Below are 23,931 nucleotides of genomic sequence, written 5' to 3' on the forward strand. Positions count from 1 at the left end.
ATTAGATTGTTTTTTACACAAAATAAAAATAAGAATATATATTTCAGTTTAAATGACGCAAAAAAAAAAAAAAAAAAAAAAAAAAAAAAGATTTATAGATTATTTCTTTAAAAATATGAGTATGTTTTAATGTGTGTGTGTTACCGTGTCTGTAGATATTTGATTCTGGTAAGCATGTCCAGATGTCCTGCAGAATACTGCTCAATCACGTCCTTTACATCATACGGCCTCAGAGTCTCCTTAAAACGCTTCTTACTCAACAGAAACATTATGATCCTTCAACACAAACACAAATGAGAACTTTTTTTTTTTATTCTAAAATCTTGGGTTTAGCAAGAGTAGTTGAAATATCTGTTAAAATATACAAGTGATAGTGTTTGCATGTACACTGCTGTTCAAAAGTTTTAAGTGTTGTGACATATTATTACAATTTAAAATAACTGTTTACTATTTGAAAATATTTTATGTAATGTAAAAGCTGAATTTTCTGAAAGTCTTTAGTGTCACATGATACATCATCCGAATATGATGAAAAATCGTATTATTATCAATGTTGAAAATAGTTTTTTGTAAAAAAAAATAGATTTTTTTTTTCAGGATTCTTGATTAATAGAAAGTTCAAAAGAACAATATAGTATTTATTTGAAATAGAAATCTTTTGTAACATTATTAATGTCTTTTCTGTCTTTTTAGAATATAAGCATAGTGATCCCGAACAAAATTAATTTAATGCATTCTTGCTGAATAAAAATACTATATTCTTTAAAAGAAAAATCTTACTGGCCCTAAACTTTTGAACGGTAGTGTTCACTTGGTCTGTTTAGCAGTAGAAAAATAAAATGATATTTGTGTACCGCAGTGCTCTTATTACTAATTTGAGAGTTGGAATCATCTCCTCCAACAGGATGTCAGGTGGGAAGCCCTTCTCCTCAGGGGTGGGATCAGGAAGACCACCTGTATCTACAATCAAACACCAAAACCAGGTCAGATTCATTCATTGTGTGAGTGCCTACTATACTTACTATATGTATTTAATCTATTATTATAGTGTATATATTTCTAAGATTGTGTGTGTGTGTGTGTGTGTGTGTGTGTGTGTGTGTGTGTGTGTGTGTGTGTGTGTGTGTGTGTGTGTTGTGTATGCACATTAACAATGTGTGTTTGTGTTTACATGGCCATTGGAACAGTTTTTTTCTAGAAGTTTAGTACTTTAAAGAAGTTCAGCTCTTAAAGATGCATCTTGAGTATTTTAAATCAGGAACATGTCATTTGTGTGTGTGTGTGTGTGTGTGTGTGTGTGTGTGTCATACCCTCTGAGCTCTGTCTCAGGGAGTAGGCCTTCATTCTGAAAGCCGTTCTGAATCGCTCTCTGTTACTGAACCCTGCTGGTTTGCCCTCTTTTGATGGACTCTCCTCAATCGCCTCCACCGGCCCGCAGTTCCCCGACACGCTTTCAGGATTCGCAGCGGGCATCATCACACGGGCTCTTACTGTTGATGGTCTCGGTGTCGACAGCCGCACGCGTTCCAACAAACTCAATTTTTGACTGATGAAAAGACAGAATAACAGATGATAAATGACCTTATCATTTTGTGTTCTCAAAAGACAAAACAGTCTCTTTCTCTGTTTGAAGTCAAAAATGGGAGAGGAATGGATGATGATGATAGCGTCGTAAAGTACAGGTCTAGTTAAAAATGACAAAATAAAAAATAAAGTTTACATTTTTCAAAAGTTTAAAAAAAGGCTATATGGAAATATGTTTATAATTTCACATAAAATAAAATTCAAATAAATGCTTCTCTTGAGCTTTCTTTTCATCAAAGAATCCTGGAAAAATGTTGCACAAAAATATTAAACAGCAGAACTGTTTTCAACATTGGTAATAATAAGAAATGTTCCTGAGCAGCAAATCAGCATACTATGATTTCTGAAGGATCATGTGACACTGAAGACTGGAGCAATGATGCTGAAAATTCAGCTTTGTCATTACAGGAATAAAATGCATTAAAAAATATAATCAAAATAGGAAACAGTTATTTTAACTTGTAATACTATTATAAGAGCATCTGTCTTAATGCGGTCCTGCACACACACACACACACACACACACACACACACACACACACACACACACACACAAACTCTACCTGCAGGAGAAACTAAACCCTTCCAAAGAAACAACGCAGGGCATTCTACTGTGAAGGGTCCCCAAGGATGGACACACACACACACACACACAAACATATACAGACTTTGCACTGCAGCACACACAGTATCTCGAGTACAGTGAAAAGAAGAAGATTGAAGTGGTGAGAGGGACTGAAAAATCTTAAAATGCTCCACAATTACAGCTGATTACCAACCAGTTACTGATACAACACTTTCCCACACACACACACAAAACACAATCTGTCTACACTCGATTCAAACTGTCTGAGAGGGTTTTAATGATTGAAAAATGACTCTGTGTGTTTACAGTATGTGTGTGTGTGTTGTTGTTGTAGACAGGAGCTTATCAGACATACAGAAAAGCAGTGAAAGCTTGAGAACAGACGGGAAGAGAATCAACGCATAGATTTCACATGAACGAATGAATGGAGCAAAATATCAAGAGCTACTTAACAGCGTGTGTATGATCCAGTTTCTCCATTTCGGACTTGTTTTAGTAGGTCATTGATAATGTCAGGCTGCAGGTTTCCCAGCTATTGTGTGTGTGTGTGTGTGTGTGTGTGTGTGTGTGTGTGTGTGTGTGTGTGTGTGTGTGTGTGTGTGTGTGTGTGTGTGTGTGTGTGTGTGTGTGTGTGTGTGTGTGTTTGCATTTGTACCAGAAGGTCAGGTTTTGCTTACATTTTGGGGACAAAATGTTCGCTAAAGGATGTTAAGATCTGAAATCTTCTACACACTAAATCAACTTTTAATGAAAATGCAAACCTGCAGAAAGGTTTGTGTGAAGGTTCAGTGTAACGGATATATAAAAAAGGGAATCATACGAAATTCTGATTCCACTTAAAAAAATCTATTATTGATTCTTTTACTGATTGTTTTTAAAAAAAGAGGTGATATCAATCAATAATTAGTCTCAACTAATCATAAATGCTAAACAATACAATACTTTGGTACAGAGCCCCTAAAGGAACATTGTGATGGAAAAAATTAGATGGGAGGAAAATGTTATATTTCAATGGTTTTACATTTTATGCATCCCGCAAGAAACTTTGTTCTTTTGCAAAACTTTCCTTCAAAACTTTTCTGTTGTTATATTTTTTTAACAAAAGTACCATTTATTAGAATGTGTATTTAACTACATGTTGTCAAATAAACAACCACTCAATAATTACACTTATTTAAATCTGATCTGTGAATCATTTTGACAGATTCACTGATAAGAATCAGTTCATAAGAGTCGTTTGTTCCCGAATTAGACTAGACCGCACTATGTGGACAATGCAATATAAAGATGTGCTGTCTGTTTATTGTCTTTGTATTGTATCAAAAGACTCAAGAACAGTTACCACACCAAACATCAAGAAAAGGAGAAACCAGTTCTGAAGAAAAACCTGTTCTTGATTCACAACCTTAGGTAGATAAAATAGTACAAAAAATAATAGAACTGAATGAAAAGTCCTTGTCATGATAGAAAAGCAAATGTGTAGGTGGTCTGGTTTCTCCATTTGGACTTTTTTGGTAGGCCACTGACAGTGATAATGTCAGGCTATAAGCTTCCCAGCCAACTAGTCTTGCGTATGTGAATGTTTGCGTAGGTGAGTGTTTTGCACTTGTGTATTAGCAGTATTAATGTGTAATCTGATCTCTGATCTGGACTGAACATGGATTACAGGTCTCGGGTCAGGCGACACAAACAAGCACAGCACTCAATCCAACTCTCCCTCTGTTTCTATCAGTAAATCTCCCTTCTTTTAATAAACGGACTGTCAGGCCAGTATCCAGGTCAAGGACAACTGATGCTCATGATTATTATATACGCAGTCCATCTTTGTCACGGCTCGTCATGCTTAGACCGCTAATAACACTTCCCATCATTTTCCTTAGTGACACAGACGTCACAGATCCAGCCGTCGATTAAATTCTCCCACACACACTCGCAATCCCTCTCCCTCGCTCTGCTCTGACACCATCATTTATCAGTGATCCATAATTCACTCTTTTCTAATGGACTCTGTAATATCACATATAGCACTACTGGCCACATGTCCCCGAACTAAGAAACGCACGCACGCACACACACACACACACACACACACACACACACACACACACACACACACACACACACACACACACAGAGAGAAACGCACTGCTGGTCATTACGCCTTTGGCACTGAATTAATGGAGGTGGTGGTTATTAGGAGTTATTTAAGGAAACACATTTCACAGATTCATTAATCTCACACTTCACAGAGATGCTGTAAATCGTTAAAACAGTGAGCGAGAGACACACGGAATGAGAAAGAGAGAGAGAGAGAGAGAGAGAGAGAGAGACTTACCTAGCCATAACCTCAAGAGGGTCCTTCCTGCAGACAACAGGAACAAGACAAACATTTAGTTTGACCTGATAACTCTTATGACAACAGCAACAAAACTCTTCGTTTACAACTAAACCAAATAACCACTATACTCTATCTCCACATATGTATATGTATGTATATATATATATACACATACATATATATATACATAACTGTGGTAAAATTGGTGAATAATAATGAAATTAATTTCATGTACCAAAAAGAATAACAAATATATCAATAGAATAGTGCAAGATATAACTTGTTTATATGTTGCTAGTTATAAGTTACTGAAATAAAATCACGATGGCAAGTGTCAATAAGGGAGAAGTTTAAATAATGCTAAATTAAAAGTTTCAATTTATTTCTTTTTTTAAGATGAAGTGTGTAATTTTAGCATCACCGAATTGAATTGTAAAAGTAAAAGTAACGTACTAGTGATTCACTGAAATTTTGGCAACCGGAAACTATTTTGTTTTTCAGAAATTTTCAGTTTTGGCCAAAATGGTTTTGATTTTAATCAATGCAGAAAAAGATTCTTAAATCTCAGGAACGATCTTTTAGTTTCTGCTGTTTTTTGTTGATGCTTGAACAAAAGTTCGCTAAACATTATTTGTAGCACACCTGCCATCCAATAATCACAATGAGCTGAGTGCTTAATGTGAAAGAAAGTCTCAGCTTTCAAATTCTGTCAACTTTATCATTCAATTCTAACAATAAGTGTCATTTTGGTGTTCTTTAATGTGGTGTGACAGATCGCTGAACGTGAAATGATCACCTCTTCCTTTTTACTATTTGTTATAGCACAAAATAAATATGACTGAACATCAGAAGGTATGTTGAAAGAAACGGTACAACTTACTGAAATGTTTCATGTCTCATGTAATCGCACAACCAGTGTTTCAACCGGGGAAAGACGTCAAGAAAACAGCTTGTAAACAATATCACTTAATGGTATATTTACCTCAGGAAAGCCATTCAATGTGCATAGCTAATTAGATAGCTGGAACATTTTTATTTTGCTAAATATAAATGTCACGGTCATGTTCTTCTGTCTTCGTCTGTGTGTGCACTACACTTCCCAGAGTCCTCAGTCGTCATCACCTGCACCTGGTCCTCATCATCCTCATCATCATCATCACCGTCACCTGTCTTCCCTCATAATCTTCTGTGTATTTAAGTTCCTGTCCTTCACTTGTCTTTTGTCGGTTAATGTTTTATGTTAGGCCTTCTCTGCCTGAGCACTTCCTTGTTTTTGTGAGATTGTGAATTAAAACCTTGGATTACTTCATCTGCGAGTTTGCCTCCTACTTCATCTACCCTGCAGCCTGACAGATTAACCGAACACAATATGAGCTGGGAGCTCGCTGGACAGATCGCGGCTTTGGCTCGGGATAGCCGCGATCTGTTCCAATTCACCTGGGGGTTTGTCCCTCTTGCTGCCTCCTGCGCGCTGGATGACGAAATAATCAAGGCGTGTTACCGACTTGGGGCGAAGGAAGTCGACCCGAGGGAGCTTCCAGATCTCTCCGGTCAGGACTGGAGAGAGGCACTCTCCTGTTGTCTGGAGAGCTTCCTCTCGTGGCACGCCATGTCGCCGTCTGCACTTCACGCCAGTCCAGCCGAGCCTGCACTTCACGCCAGATCTGCCGAGACCAAGGCAGTAAGCGTCGTGCCCGCCGCGCCTGTGACTGACAGCGATCTTCCTCCTCTCATCGGCCCGCCAGAGCCCTCTTCGCCGCTGGTTCCGCCCAGCTCAGAGCCCGTCGCCTGCCCGCCAGAGCCAGAGCCCGTCGCCTGCCCGCCAGAGCCAGAGCCAGTCGCCTGCCCGCCAGAGCCAGTCGCCTGCCCGCCAAAGCCTGAGTCAGTGCCAGAGTTTGCAAAGCCCTCTTCACCGCTGGTCCCGTCCAGCACCGAGCCTACTTCACCGCTGGTCCCGTCCAGCACCGAGCCTACTTCACCGCTGGTCCCGTCCAGCACCGAGCCTACTTCATCGCTGGTCCCGTCCAGCACCGAGCCTACTTCATCGCTGGTCCTGCCCAGCACAAAGCCCTCTTCGCTGGTCCCGTCCAGCACAAAGCCTTCACCGCTGGTCCCGCCCAGCACAAAGCCTTCACCGCTGGTCCTGCCCAGCACCGAGCCTTCACCGCTGGTCCAGCCCAGCACCGAGCCCTCATCGCTGGATCTGCCCAGCACCGAGCCCTCATCGCTGGATCTGCCCAGCACCGAGCCCTCATCACTGCCCTCTCTAAAACCCGGGACTTTCCCCAAGTATTTTTTGGGGGGGGGCCATAGAGCTCCGTCCTGGCTACTCGAGGGGCCACGGCCACCCGAAGGGTCCTCTCCGCCGTGGCCGCCCGATGGGTCCTCACCGCCGTGGCCACCGGAAGGGGTTTCTCCGTCGTGGCCACCGGAAGGGGTTTCTCCGCCGTGGCCACCGGAAGGGGTTTCTCCGCCGTGGCCACCGGAAGGGTCCGCACCGCCGCGGCCACCGGAAGGGTCCGCACCGCCGCGGCCACCGGAAGGGTCCGCACCGCCGCGGCCACCGGAAGGGTCCGCACCGCCGTGGCCACCGGAAGGGTCCGCACCGCCGTGGCCACCGGAAGGGTCCGCACCGCCGTGGCCACCGGAAGGGTCCGCACCGCCATGGCCACCTGATCAGCCTGTTCCTCCATGGTCCCCTGTTCAGCCTGCACCGTCTTGATCACCTCCTCTGTCTGTCCTGCCACCATCCTGGAGTCCGTACTTCAGAACCTGGTCCACCTTCCCGTCACGGACTCCAGGATGCCCACCCCCCCTCCCGTATGCTGCCTTCTTCGGCGCGGTACGCGCCTTGCGGGAGGGGGGAGTAATGTCACGGTCATGTTCTTCTGTCTTCGTCTGTGTGTGCACTACACTTCCCAGAGTCCTCAGTCGTCATCACCTGCACCTGGTCCTCATCATCCTCATCATCATCATCACCGTCACCTGTCTTCCCTCATAATCTTCTGTGTATTTAAGTTCCTGTCCTTCACTTGTCTTTTGTCGGTTAATGTTTTATGTTAGGCCTTCTCTGCCTGAGCACTTCCTTGTTTTTGTGAGATTGTGAATTAAAACCTTGGATTACTTCATCTGCGAGTTTGCCTCCTACTTCATCTACCCTGCAGCCTGACAATATGCACTGTATTACATATATTTATATTTGTACTTAACCTATTTAATGTTTGAATAAATCTGCCATGAAAACATTTTTTTTTATTACAGCCACATTTACATGTTTATATAACAACAAATTGGAGTAGATATAAAAATCTGTTATTGAAAAACTGCCTTATTTGCAATTTAAATGTATTTATTGGAGTGTTTATTCTTAAATAAATTTCATGATTTGACTGATTACTAAATTAACTTTATTTTCGGTTTTGGTTTTTGGCTAAATTAAAACATTAATATCTGTTTCAGGTAAAAATTAATTTCTAGTAAAAAGCATCACTAGTAATTATATAAAAATAATAACTTTAATTGGGCGGACAAACAGATATTCTTGCCAGTGTTATTTTAATATGTTTATACTATTATATATTTTTATTCATATTTTGAATCATCTTTCATATTAATATTTTCATTTTAAATTTAGTTTAATTTTCAGTAATTGTGTTATTATTGTTTTAATAATTGTTTTTTGTGTCATTTTATTCATTTTTTTTAAAATAAGGCTTCATTTTTATATAATTTTTTAGTTCAGTTTTAGTTTTTCATTATTTCCACTTAGTAACTTTAGTGCTTCCAATTCAAATTAAGTTTTTCATCTAACATTTAGATTTTATTCCAGCTTTATTTCAATTAACAAAAATGTTTTTAATAGTTTTAGATTTAGTTAACAGTAATAACCCTGAGTCCTGCCACCAAACTCATGCCAGTAGTTGAGCCAATGTTGCCAGTCAAGGGATCAAGATTTGACTGGTTATCCTGACCCTTTAAGCCCCTGCTGGTAGATATCGTAACTACGCCACCTGGCTGCAAAAAGCATCTTTCCCCATTGATGGCCATTCATAAATATTGTGTCTGAATACTTTTTTGTGTATTCTGACAGATTTTTTTATTTTTTTTTGCAAGCAATTTATAAATTACAAATATTTTTATTATAGCAGATATTTTACTAGCATCCTCTTAAAAGAGTGAAATAGACACATATCTGTCCCAGTATGGCTCAGGATAGTCATTAGTGAATGATTTGAGACAATGGGCCAGATTTACTAACAGCATGCACCAGCACAAATCCTCTTTTGGCATTAAAAAACTACTGTCAGGATTTACTAAAGACACAGTGAAAGATTAGCGCTGAAAAGGTGTGGACAGTTATTTTTGTGGCTGACCTTATTGCATATGCATTTGTAGGAGTTTCCCTTTCAGATGCAAAATTTATGGGAGGAGAGTATTTCGTGATTTATCACACAACGCGATTTACTAATGTTTGCACTAGTCAATTTACTGGTATTTGCGCCATTATTTAACGCCCAAAAAAGCATCTTAAACCAGACGCTAATTTGCTCTGCTCTAATAGATTGTGTTGGTCATTATGGAAATTGAATGTGCACATTGTCAGTAAATCACCTGCAGAACTTTCCACTCTCATCGACGCTGTTATGGGATTGCACTCTCACTCTAATTTACCCTGTTTAATATTGGAATTTTAAATATCAAAAAAGCACCAGTTTTCACTGATTTATATTTTTTTTTTTACTGAAATTTAATTTCACATAATGAGATTTGAATATGCTTGAATAGGGCTAATTTATTACAAATGTTTTTTTTGTTATTGTTTTTTAAATCCCATCTGCTGTTTTTTTATTTTTTATTTATTTTTTTATAATGGAATAGTAAATTGTCCACACACAAGTGTGAGTACCTCACAGTAACCTCTAGTAGACCTCTAGATGATGCTGTCTCTGCATGCAGACAAACACACATATGGATATAAACATAATAAATTAACATTAAAGAGATGGCAGAAATCATGAGAATAACACAAGTGAAATCATGAGTATCACTGAAATCATAAAAACGCAGAAATCATGATAATGACAAACATAAAGGTAAGCAAACTAAAATAATACATAAGATATTCAAATGAACTTTTATGTGAGAGATGTATGTGTATGTGTATGATACCTGAAGCATGGCAGAGAGATCACAGTCTCATAGAATCTCCATGTGGCGATGAGATCGTCTCTGACGGGGTTGGTGGAGTAATATCTCCATGCAGCCTGAAACCAATAATAAATATTGAACGTTAAGCAAATGTGCTGTTGAGGAATGGACTTAAAAGCGGTGAACTTACTGCTAATGTTAGTTTATAGTCAAGGGTTGTTGGCGTGTTTCTGGTTACCTGTATTAGTGAAGCTGCAGGATGTCTGCGTTTCTCAAAGTGTTTCTGCCTGTGCTGTTCCTGAACTTTCAGAGCCAGTCCAGAACCAAGAATACCCTACAAACATAACCAGATATACTTAGGCTTTTTTTTTTTTTTTTTACACAAACCAAATGATTTTAGGTTCCTACAGCGCAAAACATACAGTGAGAGCAGTGTAGTCCATTTGATTCCTAAACAAATTACCTTCATGAGTCGGTTCCCTTTAGTGAATCAAACACATACAGCTACAACTTAAAGTACTTACAATTTTAGTGTACATTTCTTGTGTGTTGCATGTAAGTCTTGTAGAATTTACTAATTGTTTTTTCACATGACAATGCATAGTTAAAGATACACATAATACTGTGTCCTAATTTGACTCTGCAACACGTGATAAAATGTATATTTTCCATGTTAATCAGAGTTTTTGTCTAAACCAAGCCTGGAAATCCAGACCCAAATCTGAAAGATTAAGAGTCTGGCATTGAGTAATGAAAATCGGCTAGCTCGAGGGGCGGCACCAAGCATGCATTTGAAAATCTCACTGCACGCAATTGGATAACACTACGACCAATCACAACAATACACGGGGTAACGTATCCAGAGCCCCATACGCTTAGCTACCAGCGGAGCTAACTGGTAGATTAGACTCTTGCCGTATCCGGTCGTCAAAACAGCAAATACGCCCTTCTTGCAAAGAAACGATTCGAGCGCCGTCTTCTGTTCCTCTTTTCGATAAAAAGCCAAGTCTAACTCGTTCATTGTAGCCGTTTCAAACAACTGGTGTTCATCCATAGCCATGTTGCAATGTTTACTAATGACTTTGACGTCGCAGCGCTGTCGTCATCTGTTTAGCTCGCCTCTGGCCCGCCTATATCAGATATCCCGATGTGATTGGTGCAGCTCGGCTACAAGGGCATAATTAATGAGCATAATTACTCGACGCCAGAGTAAACTCGCTGAGCAAATTCAACTTTTGCTCTCGCGAGAACTCTGGATTTCCAGGGTAGTGAAGATGAATCAGAACCGAAAAGTATTATAGTCTAAAGATGCGGTCACATTTACCGTCACTCTGCAGAAATTTGCGGCCAAAATCCAGTCATTCCGATGGGAATCTGGAGTTTTGTGTGAGGGTGAAAAAGTTTCCCATGTGGATTTGGCTCATGTTGAAGTTGACAGAAAGCTGCTTGGTTTAAAAGTGAATTCTGTGTGAGCAGCGCTTCATACATCTCTACGCTATTGCACTTGAAATTTCAAGATGAGATGCACCCTAACAGTTATATTGTAACTTGTATTAGGCCCTGTTCACACCTGGTATTAAGATGCGTTTTGGTTGATCGGATCACAAGTGGACGGCACTAAATGCAGGTGTAAACGTGGTCTTAAACGTTTTGAGATTGTTAACTTGTATGACCACTTCCAGAGGTATTTGAAAAGGCATTCAATCGGATTGCTTTCGTCGTGTAAACGTGGTCGAATGAGTGTGAACAGCCACAAAGACCGCCTGCTCTCCATCTACTGACCTAATGCGTAAACATTATGGGAAGTGCGCAAGCCAGACAGGATTTAAACTTTGTCGACTAAAGACCCAAGTTTGGTTTGAAGAGGAAAAATGTACCAGGCACAATGTTCTCTCACCATTCCTGATTTCTAACACGCACTCACAGCGTTCGGCTGGTCTTTTTGCAAGTACTTATTTAGTCCATTAGATCAAAAGATCCACTCGAAGAAATCAGGACAGATGTGGTCAAAATTGGACAAAAGAGACGGTTTAAACACTAGTTGTAAACGGGAATGTGTCTCCCTCGTCCCCTTGTGATTTGATCGACCAAAACACATCTTAATACCAGGTGTAAACAGGGGCATGGCGTAAATGTTGAGCTGTACTCACGGCTGGAAGAGCAAAGAACGACACACCGATAAGAGCGAAGGTCCCGGCCAAAAGACGTCCTGCCCACGTCTTTGGGGTCTTGTCACCGTAACCAATGGTTGTCAAGGTGATCTGACACAGGAGTGAAATCATATATCATCAGTGTGATTAAGGCTAGCACGGCTAAGAGGCTATCAAGGTACTTGAGTTGTAAAACCATTAAAAAGGTAGTATTAATGGAGCTGCTGTTAACGTCAGGAGAGGAGCTGCTAAAACCATCACAATCAGTAGGACTAATGGAACTGAAGTAAAACCCTCACGAATGATAGTGTTAATGGAGATGCTGTAAAAGGAATTGCCTTACATTTAAAAAAATTTTTACTTTTGACCTTGTAACCCACGATGGTTCTGTTTCTAATAAATCGCTTCTCAACATGGAGGAAAGCTTTTATACATGTTTACCATAGCAGATAAAATCACTGGATAGGTGCATAAAAATGTCAAGAGTAAGCATGTTTTTTGATACAAATTTATTTTTGTACATTTGTGGAGTTTTCAAACATTCACTCTTCAAAAAAAGTAATACAGGTTTCGTACAAACTTTAAAGAGGCCATCATTGGCATTGTGTGACTCTTTTTTTTTTTTTTTAAAGGGTTGTGTTACAAGAATTTATTTTGATTTCAGTTCATTCTCATTTTAACTTCCTTCCACAGGGCATGGTACAAAAGTAGTCTGAATTATATAACCTTAAATATATAATGTATAATGTAATGTATTATGTTACTGACTACAATTATTGTCATGTAATTTGGAATCAGTAACTAACGACAATTTGTAAGTAGTCCAACCCATCACTGTTTAGGAGTAAGTGTGCAAATAAAAAGTAGGTCTCCAATCTTTCTCTTTTTTTTACATTAAGGTCATAAAAATCTCAAATATCATAAATGCTATAAAAAAGTCTTAATTATCAGTTAAATCTTAAATCAATTTGCGTGTAAAATGACTTCTTTTATCACTTTATTAAGGAAAAACTCATTATTTGATACATTTTCATGTCTTTATGCACTCTTAAAATTTTTAAATTAGGAGCACATGTGCTCCTTTAGAAGAACTGTTACAATTCATTTTCTGCATTCTGTTTGCTATCAGAAATTGAAATTAATTTGTTCCCAATTCCTAATTCTCAAAAAGTTATGAATGCATGTGAGTGCCGTGTGTAATTCTCACCAGTCCCCACCAGAGGGCATCTGCATAGGTGTCAAAGTCCTGCGTGACTGGTGTCGGGGAGGGGCCGTCAATGTCTGTTTGCTCGATGGTGGCGTCATCCTTCTCAACCAGGTACACCAGGAAGGAAGCCAGGATCAATGACAGGAAGCCGATGTACCACGCTGTGATCAGCTCCTGACCACACACACCAGCCAGGAAACACACACAGTTGTATTGTCTGCGGTACTGAGATGATCAAACCTCACAAGACACTGATATGTGATTGTTTGTGCTTACATATATACTCTGTATGTGTTATGTATCGCAGACCATAGCAGTTTCGAGAGATGAGTGTGTGTGCTTTGCATTGTGTGTATATTGCCGACTCCATCGGTTTATATGAGCGCGCTTGACATGATTTAAACAAGCAGGACATGCTCTTAGATGTTGATTAAGAGGTACGTCCTGTTTGTGCACATCACGTCAAACATGCGGATACCTTGCTGTGTGTGTATATTGCAGATCCCAGCAGTTTCCAGGTGCCTCCACGACGGTCCATTCGAAGCATCCGAAGGATCTGCAGGAAGCGCAGACTGCGCAGCGACGTGGCCAACACATTTCCCTGGTTACGTACGGCAACCACCGGCACCGAAGCGATCAGAACAAAGATATCTGAGAACATAGAGAGTACCCATAGTGCACAGGGGGATATACAAGTCTCTTAAGGCTGCATTTATTTGATCAAAAATACAGTAAAATCAGTAATACTGTGAAATATTATTAGAGTTTAAAATAAATGCTTTCTATTTTAATATATTTCAAAATTGAATTTAGTCCTGTGATGGAAAAGTAATTCATTCAGCATGATTACTCCAGCCTTCAGTGTCACATGATCCTTCAGAAATCATTCGAATTGCTGCTCAAGAAACTTTTCTTATTATTATCAATGTTGAAAAAAGTTGTGCTGCCTAATATTTTTGTGGAAACTGTGATACTTTTTTTCAGGATTCTTTGATTAATAGAAAGTTCAAAAGAACAGCATTTATTTGAAACAGAAATATTTTGTAACATCATTAACGTCTTTACTGTCATTCTTGATCAATTTAATGTGTCTTTGCTGAATGAAAGTATTAATTTATTTTAAAACGTTTGTATGTACGTTCCGACATTTGTGTGTGTTTCAATGTTAATTTGGGTCAGTGTGTTTAACTCACCCAGGACACACAGCGGTTTGCGGGCGAATTTGAGCCGTCCTCTCCAGCCCTTATATCGACAGCAGCAGCCGGCGGCCCATATCCTCAATGCAAACTCACCCCCAAAAATAAAGATTGTAAATGTCTCCTACAGGTGAAAGAAACATTCAGTCATTTTCCTCTCAACCATTCAGTCTCACACACTCAAGCTGGACTGACCATGAACAAAAAAAACACACTCACCAGAATCACAAGCCAGTGAGCCGAATCTTCCTCATGCTCTTTAAACGTTGTTAAAATAGACAGAATCAGACATCCCAAAACAATCAGAAACCTAGAGATTAAGAAAACAGAGAGTGAGCGTGACCTTTGACCAAACGATTAAAATTCATGTCACTTCCTCTCACACACACTCTTTATTTACTGTCTGTCACTATCAATAAAATGGTTAAAAAGCACAAATATATATATATATTTATGTATTAAAAAAAAATCGGATGAGGATCTTTTTTAGTTGCTATGGATACCTAAGCTGAGTCATGATATAATCATTTTTTTCTGGGAAAGACCAGCAACCTTTAGAAATAAACAATCATGATATTGTTTTACCAGCAGAGGGGGCTGGTGAATGTAATGCACTGCATTAGGAGCAGTGCTCATTGAGGGGAGGCTGGGGGGATCCGGGACCCCCCATAAGGTATTAGGGACCCTCCATAAGAAATAAAAAATATATCTGAGATATTAAATAATATAAGACTTTTTATTTTAGTAAAAATAATAATGACAAATCTGATTAAATGCATGCAATGGATACGGTACATTTCGTGAATTATTTACAATAATTTATATTAAGTTTGTTTATAGGCTAGTTGCCATGTCTCTTTAAAATGTAAACGCCCTGCCCCACATCTAAAGAGCGCTGTGCACATGACATTGTTGACAGGACTACTTGATTAGCGCCGCTCCAATGAAGCTAATTTTAGCTTTAAAAAAATGGAGAATAATGGGAAGAGAAAGATTCTTACTGACTTTTAATTTTCTCTCTATATGTGTCTTTCTACTATATCTATATACACTCCATGTCAGGGCTTTTGTATTCCTTGCATAAATTGGAAATATTTAGGCTTAAGTTACACATTTTTCATTATTAATAGTCCTTGTTCTATGGGAGTGCTAGAGATTTTGATGAAGATGGTAACAGCTTTTTAGTAATTATAAAGGGAGCGCTCGTTGTTTGCTTTATATGCTTTCTAATTATCCATCCAGAATTTTTATACAACTTGTTTTTCATGCTTATAGGACCGATGGCCACGTACACGCTGCAAAGGTTTGGGAATTACATTCGCATTTATGCGGGATTCACTCTTGAAATAACAATGATTGACATTGATAGCCATAGCATTGTTTTTTCCTGAATAAAGCAGCTTTTTTCACTGAAATGGTTGAATAGTCTCCTGACTGACTTACTCACTCATAACAGTCCTTTGCCGCCACCTACTGGACGTAACTATTTAAATATCGTACTGAAATCGTTGAAAAATCTCCATCAGCACACAGAATGACAGTCTGTTTTGTCACAATTTATATGTTTAATATCTAATAAACTAGTTTCATGCATTTAATCAATTATTTAGGAACAAACATTATTATCACAGTGTCACATCAACCATCCAGTTGTTTTTAGGGTAAATACTACATTGGTAAATAAAGCTAGAATCATTCTGTTGGATGTACACTACTGTTCAAAAGTATCTTCTGCTCACCAAGCCTGCATTGATTTGATCCAAAATACAGTAAAAACAGTAATATTATTAAATATTATTACAATTTAAAATAATAATACAATAAAACATAATTTATTTCTGTGATTAAAGCTGAATTTTCAGCATCATTATTCCAGTCTTCATTACATGATCCTTCAGAAATCATTCTAATATGATGATTTGATGCTCAACAAACATTTATGATTATTATCAATGTTGAAAACAGTTGTGTACAATTATTATTATTATTTTATATTTTTATTTTACTTTGACGAATAGAAAGTTCAAAATAACTAAATTTATCTGAAATAGAAACTTTTGTAGCATTACATTATTCAAAAGCTAAAAAAAATTAAGAAATTAATACTTATATTCAGTAAGGTTGCATTAAATTGATAAAGTGACAGTTAAGACATTTATAATGTAACAAAAGATTCTATTTCAAATAAATGTTGTTCTTTTGAACTTTCTATTCATCAAAGAATCCTGAAAAATAAAATGTATGACGGTTTCCACACAAATATGAACTGGTCCAACATTGATAATAATCATACATGTTCGTTGATCATCAAATCAGCATTTTAGAATGATTTCTAAAGGATCATGTGACACTGAAGACTGGAGTAATGATGCTGAAATTACGGGTCTTCAAGTGCCTTATTTGTAGTGCCCTGGTATATTTGCCATAGTTGCCCTTTTGGGTCTGCTGCTTTGTCAACCTCTAAATCCAGTATTATTTTAGAATAGTAGAATAGTAGTTTATCTCTGAAAATGTATGTATGTATGTATGTGTGTATGTATATATATATATCAAATATATAGTATATTTTGTATAAATTGTATATTGCGAGACTAACCAACTAAACAACCTACCGCCCCAACAAAATATTTATGGTGAGAGAGAGAGAGAGAGAGAGAGAGAGAGAGAGAGAGAGAGAGAGAGAGAGAGAGAGAGAGAGAGATGTATCGGATATGTCCCACCACACACACTTGCACAACAATCCTATTACCAGATGCTGAGTTGGTAAGATTTACAAGCTTAATTTTTTACGACAGGTAATCAGAAACCTGGTGCTACTGTATACTGTATAGGATTCTCATTCAATTTCCTTCCTGAATTTCAAGCCATGCAATGACACATGCTTTGCTTGTTGTTTACCTGGGTATTTAATTACGAGTCTTAGGCCCAAATGTGAGTATTTAAATAGAAATCTTAATATTCTGTCATCATTTACTCACCATCATGTCTTTTGAAACCTATATGTTGTTTAATGCTCCAAAAAGGACAAAAATGATGCATCATAATAAATATGGCATACTTGAGTTAGAGTGAAGCCGAGGGACAATTTTCAGCAAATAACATCTTAAAGTCAGCATGAAATAAAAATCCATCCTTACTGTAAATGGCTCATCCTAGCATGTTTGATTTTTAGAACTATATCTTTACTGTTATCATTATAGTTGTCGTCATTGGTGTGAACAGGCATTAAAGGGATAGTTCACCCAAAAATTTACATTTTTACATCATTTACTCACTCTCTTGTTGTTCCAAACCTGTATGAGTTTCTTTCTTCTGTTGAACACAAAAGAAGATATTTTGAAGAATGTTGAGGACCAGACAGTTGATGGACACCATTGACTTTCATAGTTGAATAGAAAATACAATGGAAGTCAAAGGGGTTAATCAACTGTCTGGTTCTCAGCATTCTTCAAAATATCTTTTTTTTGTGTTCAAACACAGAAACACAACCATTTTATTTATTTAATATATATGTGTGTGTTTATTTGTGTATGCAAGTGACTGAGGAATTATGTGTTTGATTCAGTCCTCAGATTCCTTTTTATGCCGTCTTGTGCTGATACGTGTATTGTTACGTGTACAGTTGACCTGTTGGCAGTTACTATGGTTTCGAATTTGTAGGTTATATCATATCTGAACCGTGCTGTTTCCATGGTTACACATATTCGTCTCACACACACACACACACACACACACATACACGGCCTTACGCACTGGTACATGCTCAGCATCTGGTCTCCAGTGAAAGCTTTTAGCATCATCACACTAATAACCTCTAATGGTCATACCTTTCTCTGTCTCAGTTGAAGTATGTAGGATTTTTTTTTTTACACAAAACTATGGAATGCCATGACTCTCAGAGCCCATTCTGGACAATTGCTGGACAATTAATGTTGTTAATGAAATGGGGTATTAAGAAAGGATACAGCTTTATAAAAAACGAACTAAAAACGAACAAAATGAATACGAAAAAAGAAATAAATTATATTCATATTATGTAATATATTATATTACTATATAAAATATATAGTAATCAAGATGCAACGCAGGGCAGATTCAAACTTGCATCTCCCACATGAGCACCAGAGCTAAATGTCAAGGCCACTGCTAATAATAAAATAAACTGATGCTAGGTGGCGCTCTTTTACAAATCTGCTAGCTAATTTCAAGTAGGCCACAATTAAATCTGTTCATCATACAAAGAAATAGAGTCTCTTCAGAAAATGTGGACTAAACCGCTCGATTCATATGGATTAGTTTTATGATCTCTTTATGAACTTTTTGAAGCGTCAAAGTGGTAGATGTGTAGACTGTCAATCGAGGGACAGAATTAAGCTCTGATTTAATTTAAAATATCTTTATCTGTGTTCCAAAGATGAATGAAAGTCTTATGGGTGAATAATTAATGATAATTTTTGGGTGAACATTTCCACTATAAGAGAGTTTCCTTAAGTGAAGTGTGAAGTGAAATGAAACTTTCCGATGTCCCTTTTCCACACGCTCTTTGACCATAGGAATTATAGTTTGCCATGTCTTTAAGACTTCTATGATGTGAAATGAGCAACACATCTAAGTAAGCAATAAGGTATGAGAAGCTGTGCTGCTGTATCATGAATAAGTCATGGCTGAAGGGCGTTGTTAGGCACGACGCGAAGCGGATAAAACGGTTACCACACAATAAAGGCAAAAAATATGTATCAATGCAAGTTTCATGAAGTAAAATCACTAAAAGCCTTCCTTCCGCTGGAAAAAAATAGTCCCTGACCATGAACAGCAACAGAAGTTACATTATTTCGCCAATACATGGCAGCAGAGACTGTCTTTAAGACCGAGTCAGTCAGTAGAGAAGACTTTTATATTGAAAGGACTGAAACTTCTTGTGATTGTGGACACGGAGAAGCAAGACGCAACTAACAAATTACTATTGTGTCAGGACACAGTAAAACCCCAACTGTTAAAAGGAAAAGATATAGCAGCGGACATTCAAATGGATTTTTTATTACGAATAGGACTTACCTAAAGGAAAATGCTATATCTACTGTAAATGCAGGTAACATACATTCGTTTGCTCGATCTCTCACAATACTCTATAAGCTTCAATGAACAATATCAATGAGAACATATGTTTACATTGCTAAGAGTGGTTGCTAGGGGTGTTGTGTAGAGCCGTTGGGTGAAGCGGTCATAGCCATGTTTTATCGTGAATAAAAACACAGCTATTGACCAATCAGAATCAAGGACTGGAACAAACCTTTTATAATATTATGTAATCAAATGTTTGTAAGGTCTATATCAAAGCCTGAAAAATGATGGTTTGTGACTTATTTCATAACCTACCAGATGACTGCATTCTAGCAACAAGATACAAGTGTCTGATCATGTGATAGGCATCATTGGTGTGCAGCGGTTGGGAGTCGTGCGTTGATGTCTGACGTCATAAAGCTGTGGACATTTATAACGAGTTGTTTTTGCTGCTTAGTTTCAATAAACGCTCTTTTTTGGATTGATGAGGACGTTTTGAGCAAAAGTTACTGTATGTTTCCACAGTATATCAAACACTTTTATCTAATAGAATCAAGGAAAATCGGATTGTTCATAAAATGACCCCAGTCATTACTGTTTACAAAGAACTACAGAATTGTTAGATGTTTGTTGAATATATAGGATGGTGAGGGAGAGCAATCCACACCAATCAATAGTGATTCAGTTGGTAAGAGGAAACCGAAAAATCTGGGATCATTTCAGTCCGCTAAATGGAGACAGCTGTGCAGATTTTAACTTAACACCATATAAGACCATTGCATATAGAGGCAAGGATATTAATTATGAGTATGCATATTGTATGTGGTAAACATGATCAGTGTTACTACTACTACTTTTAAGTAGCCTTCTATTGTTTAAAGGGCCCCTATTATGGATTTTTGAAAATGACCTTTCATGTAGTGTGTAACATATAGCTCTAGGTGAATGAAAATAAAAATGAAAAAACTGTCTTACTGAAATACTTCTGCTGATCAGTTGTGGGCCACTATTACCTGTAACTGTGTCTATTAATGCAGATTGTCTGTCGTTCTCACTACTTTGAGTAAAGATTAAGCATTGAGCAAGATTTATTTTACCAACGTTTATGTTACATCAGTCATTCGATTCACGCTAGAGCTCGGCTAATGTATGCACTGTTATTGATACAGTTTCCACATGTTCACCGCAATAAATTAGAAAAATACTCTGTAAATAAATTAGCACAAGTAAAATATTCGGTTTGTGGATGGACATGCACTTGTTAATGCTGATGGTGAGGAATTACAGCTGCAACATCCCATAATGTACCTCAAACTGAGTATCACTGAGAAACGTCCTGCTCTAGTCGTCCTTGCGATGGAGGTTCGGGTTGAATAACTAGTTCTTCCAGTGTTTCATCATTGGACTTGCACTCAGACTGATATGGTAAAATCGACGTCATTATTCTTGGCTATGTTTAGTTTACAGTGTAGGAAGCCTCAGGACACGAGGAAAGGAGGGATTTGGAGAGATTGATTCATCTGACGAGTCGTTTGAGAATCATTGAAAATGTGATGATGTGCAAATGTATATTATGAGAAAATGAAACTTTGATGCAGGTAAACCTGTTGTAGGAGACTCCAAAAAAACATTAGGGAACTTTAAAATAGCATAATAGGGGCACTTTAACTTTACTTTGCCTGTACAGGCATTTAAAATAAAAAATTATTTACTGCACAACACTAGTGCATATTACACTATTCTACAGTGAGCAATTCTATAGGAAATCTCGTTTCAGTCTCTTTATAGCGGTTTCGAATTTTGCGAACATCGGCACTAATATTGAACTGAAGTGAATAACGACGCTATAGTCTTCTGTAGCTGCTTTTAGCTGAATTGAACTAATTTCAGAATTGATGAAGTTTACACAGTTATTGAACTGAACTGAATCAACACTGAACCGACTTCAGCTGAGTAACGACAGTATAGAGCTGCTTTATAACAGAATTTGAATTTGTCTTATATTTGATGAAGTTTGCATTGTTTGTTATTTTCCTGTTTATCTGTGTGAAGCTGCTTTGAAACAATCTGTATTGTATAAAGTGCTATATAACTAAAGGTGACAGAAAGTTTAAGAGAACAGAGAAAATGCAGAAACACACTGTACAAAACCAGTAATACTGTGTCTCTGAATGAGAGTCTGTCATGGAAGTTTCCCTATGCCTGTGTTCTGTCTTAGTAATGCTGTCAGAGTAATGTGTGTGTGTGTGTGTGTGTGTGTGTGTGTGTGTGTGTGTTCAGGTAAACCCTACGTTATGGGGACAAAAATATGTCAATTTCCAAAATCCTTGTCATTGTGGGGACATTTTTTGGTCTCCATGAGGAAAGCAGCTCATAAATCATTTTAAGTGATGTTTTTTGAAAATATAAAAGTGCAGAAAGAGTTCTGTGATGGGTAGGTTTACAGTATAAAAATCATTACGGCTATGGAATGTCCCTATAAAACATGTAAACCCAGTGCGCGTGTGTGTGTGTGTGCATGTATGCGCGTGTGTGTGTGTAACTTGGCAGTTTGATCGATGTTGGGGGCATATTGGCTGTAATGGGAGCATCAATTTATGAGGTGAGTCATAACAGGACTCATCAACCTTTATAATATAGCACACACATACACACACATCCTTGCAGCTCTGCCCCAGAGCATGCTGGGTGGGCACTACAGTGAACTATTCTGTAGGACCTGTGAGGAAAAGAAAAGGAGCCGGAGAGAGAGAGAGACATGTAGCCCCATTAGAGGTTATTAGTGAGGTGGATGTTAAAAGCTCAGTATTTCTCTGCTGATTTCAGGGAACAGCAGATTACAGCTCTCACTGGAGACCAGAGCATAAAGAAGTAAGCATGTGCATGAAGGTGGTTCACAACCCGAAAAAGGATTGGTTGTTCTGTAAAAAGCAGGAAAATGCTAATAAATAAATAAAATCAGCACCAAACCAAGGCTTTAAATGATCAATAAACATTTGATTTCTCCTTTCAAGTAACCATAAAATCAAAATGGACAATTCTTATTTTTATGGAATATTGCAGTATTTATTATAAATTTTGTATTCCTTCACATAATTTTTTTATCCATGTGCCCTCATAATCTTTAATAAAAAAAACTCCCCCTCACTCTTGCAGCAACATCTCTTCTCTGATGACATGTTTCCTGACGTGAGGGCGGGACAAACTGTCAATCACATGACATGCAGCAATAGCAAACCATAACCATTGAGCCGTCCAATCAATTACTGATCGTCAAAATCAAGTCCCGTCCTACATTTTTTCTTGTTTGAGAAGCCATTTCACTTGGAGATACGTCACAATAGGAAAGAAAAGACTAAATAAAAAGTCTATGATAGGTCCTCACAAGTATAGTCAAGTCAAATCAGCTTTATTTATATAGCGCTTTTTACAATACAGATTGTTTCAAAGCAGCTTTACAGAGATAACAGGAAAATAATGCAACCAAATAGCGTCACAGTCCAGCTTAAGTAAGTTCAGTGATGTTTCATTTTTGTTGTAAAAAAGTTATTAATTTAGTTAATTTATATATATATAGCCGCTCTGGAGAAAACCGTGATGTCATCACAAGTATAGTGCAAGTTTTGTGTGACTGCTTTTTAACCCTCTGGGGTCTGAGGTGTTTTCTGGGCCCTGGAAGTGTTCTGACATGCTGTGACGTGTGCTTATTTCTGTTACTTGTCTCTCTGGCTAAAGTCTGATTACACTGTATTCAGCGCAAACTCTGCTACAATAATATGTCAGCAGCATGTATTTAAAAGTTTGCAGTTTTGAGATAATGACGTTTATGCGTGGTTTGTGAAAAATAAAAAAGAATTGTCACTGAAATAAGGTCATGAAACCCATACTGATTATTTCTTCACAAGACTTTTGAAAATTGTATCACGTAGCCTAGAATATTTGCTTCAAAGCTATGTGAAAATCATAGTGATGCACCGAAATGAAAATTCTGGGCCGAAACCGAAACCGAAAATTTAGGATGCACTTGGCCGAAAACCGAAACTGAAGCCGAAAATGGCTTCTTTTAAAAACGTATACTACATATATATATGTATATGTATATATGTATTTATATTTAAATTGCTTGAATTTAATGGATATGAAATGAAAAATCACAATATAATAATCAAACTTTTATTAACAGTTACATAACAAAACATAAAATATTTTTAACAATAAATATAAATAATAATACCAAATAATATTATTCTTCAAGTTTTATGTTCCATCAAATAAAATAGTTTTTTAAAAGTTTTTAAAAAATCCTGTTCGATTTTTGAGACATAAGTGTTCATTGAATCGTTAGTAAATTGCCTATATTTGGCGTTGATCCGTTTTCAACACCAAATACAGGCAAATTCACGGACAACTAAACGGGCATTAGGACGAACGTAAAGAGGGGCGCCTGAGACGCGCACAAGTCAGCAATGTGGACTGCCATAACCATCAATGAAAAACATTACTGAAGGCTACATATTATGCAGAAATAGGCTGTGTGTGTGTGTGTGTGTGTGTGTGTGTGTGTGTGTGTGTGTGTGTGTGTGTGTGTGTGTGTGTGTGTGTCAGAACCTGCAGTTGCTGTGTGACGTGCGTTCGCTGCGGGCGTATCGTGACGAGCTGGA

At 37.9% G+C, this 23,931-nt stretch overlaps 2 protein-coding genes across 3 annotated transcripts in view; one reads left to right on the top strand and one right to left on the bottom strand.

The window, feature by feature from the left end:
* The window catches only part of LOC309501431 (uncharacterized protein), a 188,284-nt gene that overhangs the window by 69,055 nt on the left and 95,298 nt on the right, over positions 1 to 23,931 (top strand). The window lies entirely within an intron of this gene.
* The window catches only part of kcnq3 (potassium voltage-gated channel, KQT-like subfamily, member 3), a 47,599-nt gene that overhangs the window by 3,634 nt on the left and 20,034 nt on the right, over positions 1 to 23,931 (bottom strand). For both annotated transcript variants that reach the window (XM_082173524.1, XM_082173525.1), the window contains 11 exons: positions 14,429 to 14,519; positions 14,207 to 14,333; positions 13,492 to 13,664; positions 13,014 to 13,187; positions 11,807 to 11,917; positions 9,895 to 9,990; positions 9,678 to 9,772; positions 4,506 to 4,532; positions 1,311 to 1,546; positions 855 to 960; positions 145 to 276 (listed from right to left, as the gene is read on the bottom strand). In XM_082173524.1, the coding sequence (XP_082029650.1) occupies positions 145 to 276; positions 855 to 960; positions 1,311 to 1,546; positions 4,506 to 4,532; positions 9,678 to 9,772; positions 9,895 to 9,990; positions 11,807 to 11,917; positions 13,014 to 13,187; positions 13,492 to 13,664; positions 14,207 to 14,333; positions 14,429 to 14,519 (1,368 nt within the window). The remainder of the gene's footprint in view (positions 1 to 144; positions 277 to 854; positions 961 to 1,310; positions 1,547 to 4,505; positions 4,533 to 9,677; positions 9,773 to 9,894; positions 9,991 to 11,806; positions 11,918 to 13,013; positions 13,188 to 13,491; positions 13,665 to 14,206; positions 14,334 to 14,428; positions 14,520 to 23,931) is intronic.

The sequence above is a fragment of the Leuciscus leuciscus genome (genome assembly GCF_965113295.1).
Source record: "Leuciscus leuciscus genome assembly, chromosome: 6".
Lineage (NCBI taxonomy): Eukaryota > Metazoa > Chordata > Actinopteri > Cypriniformes > Leuciscidae > Leuciscus > Leuciscus leuciscus.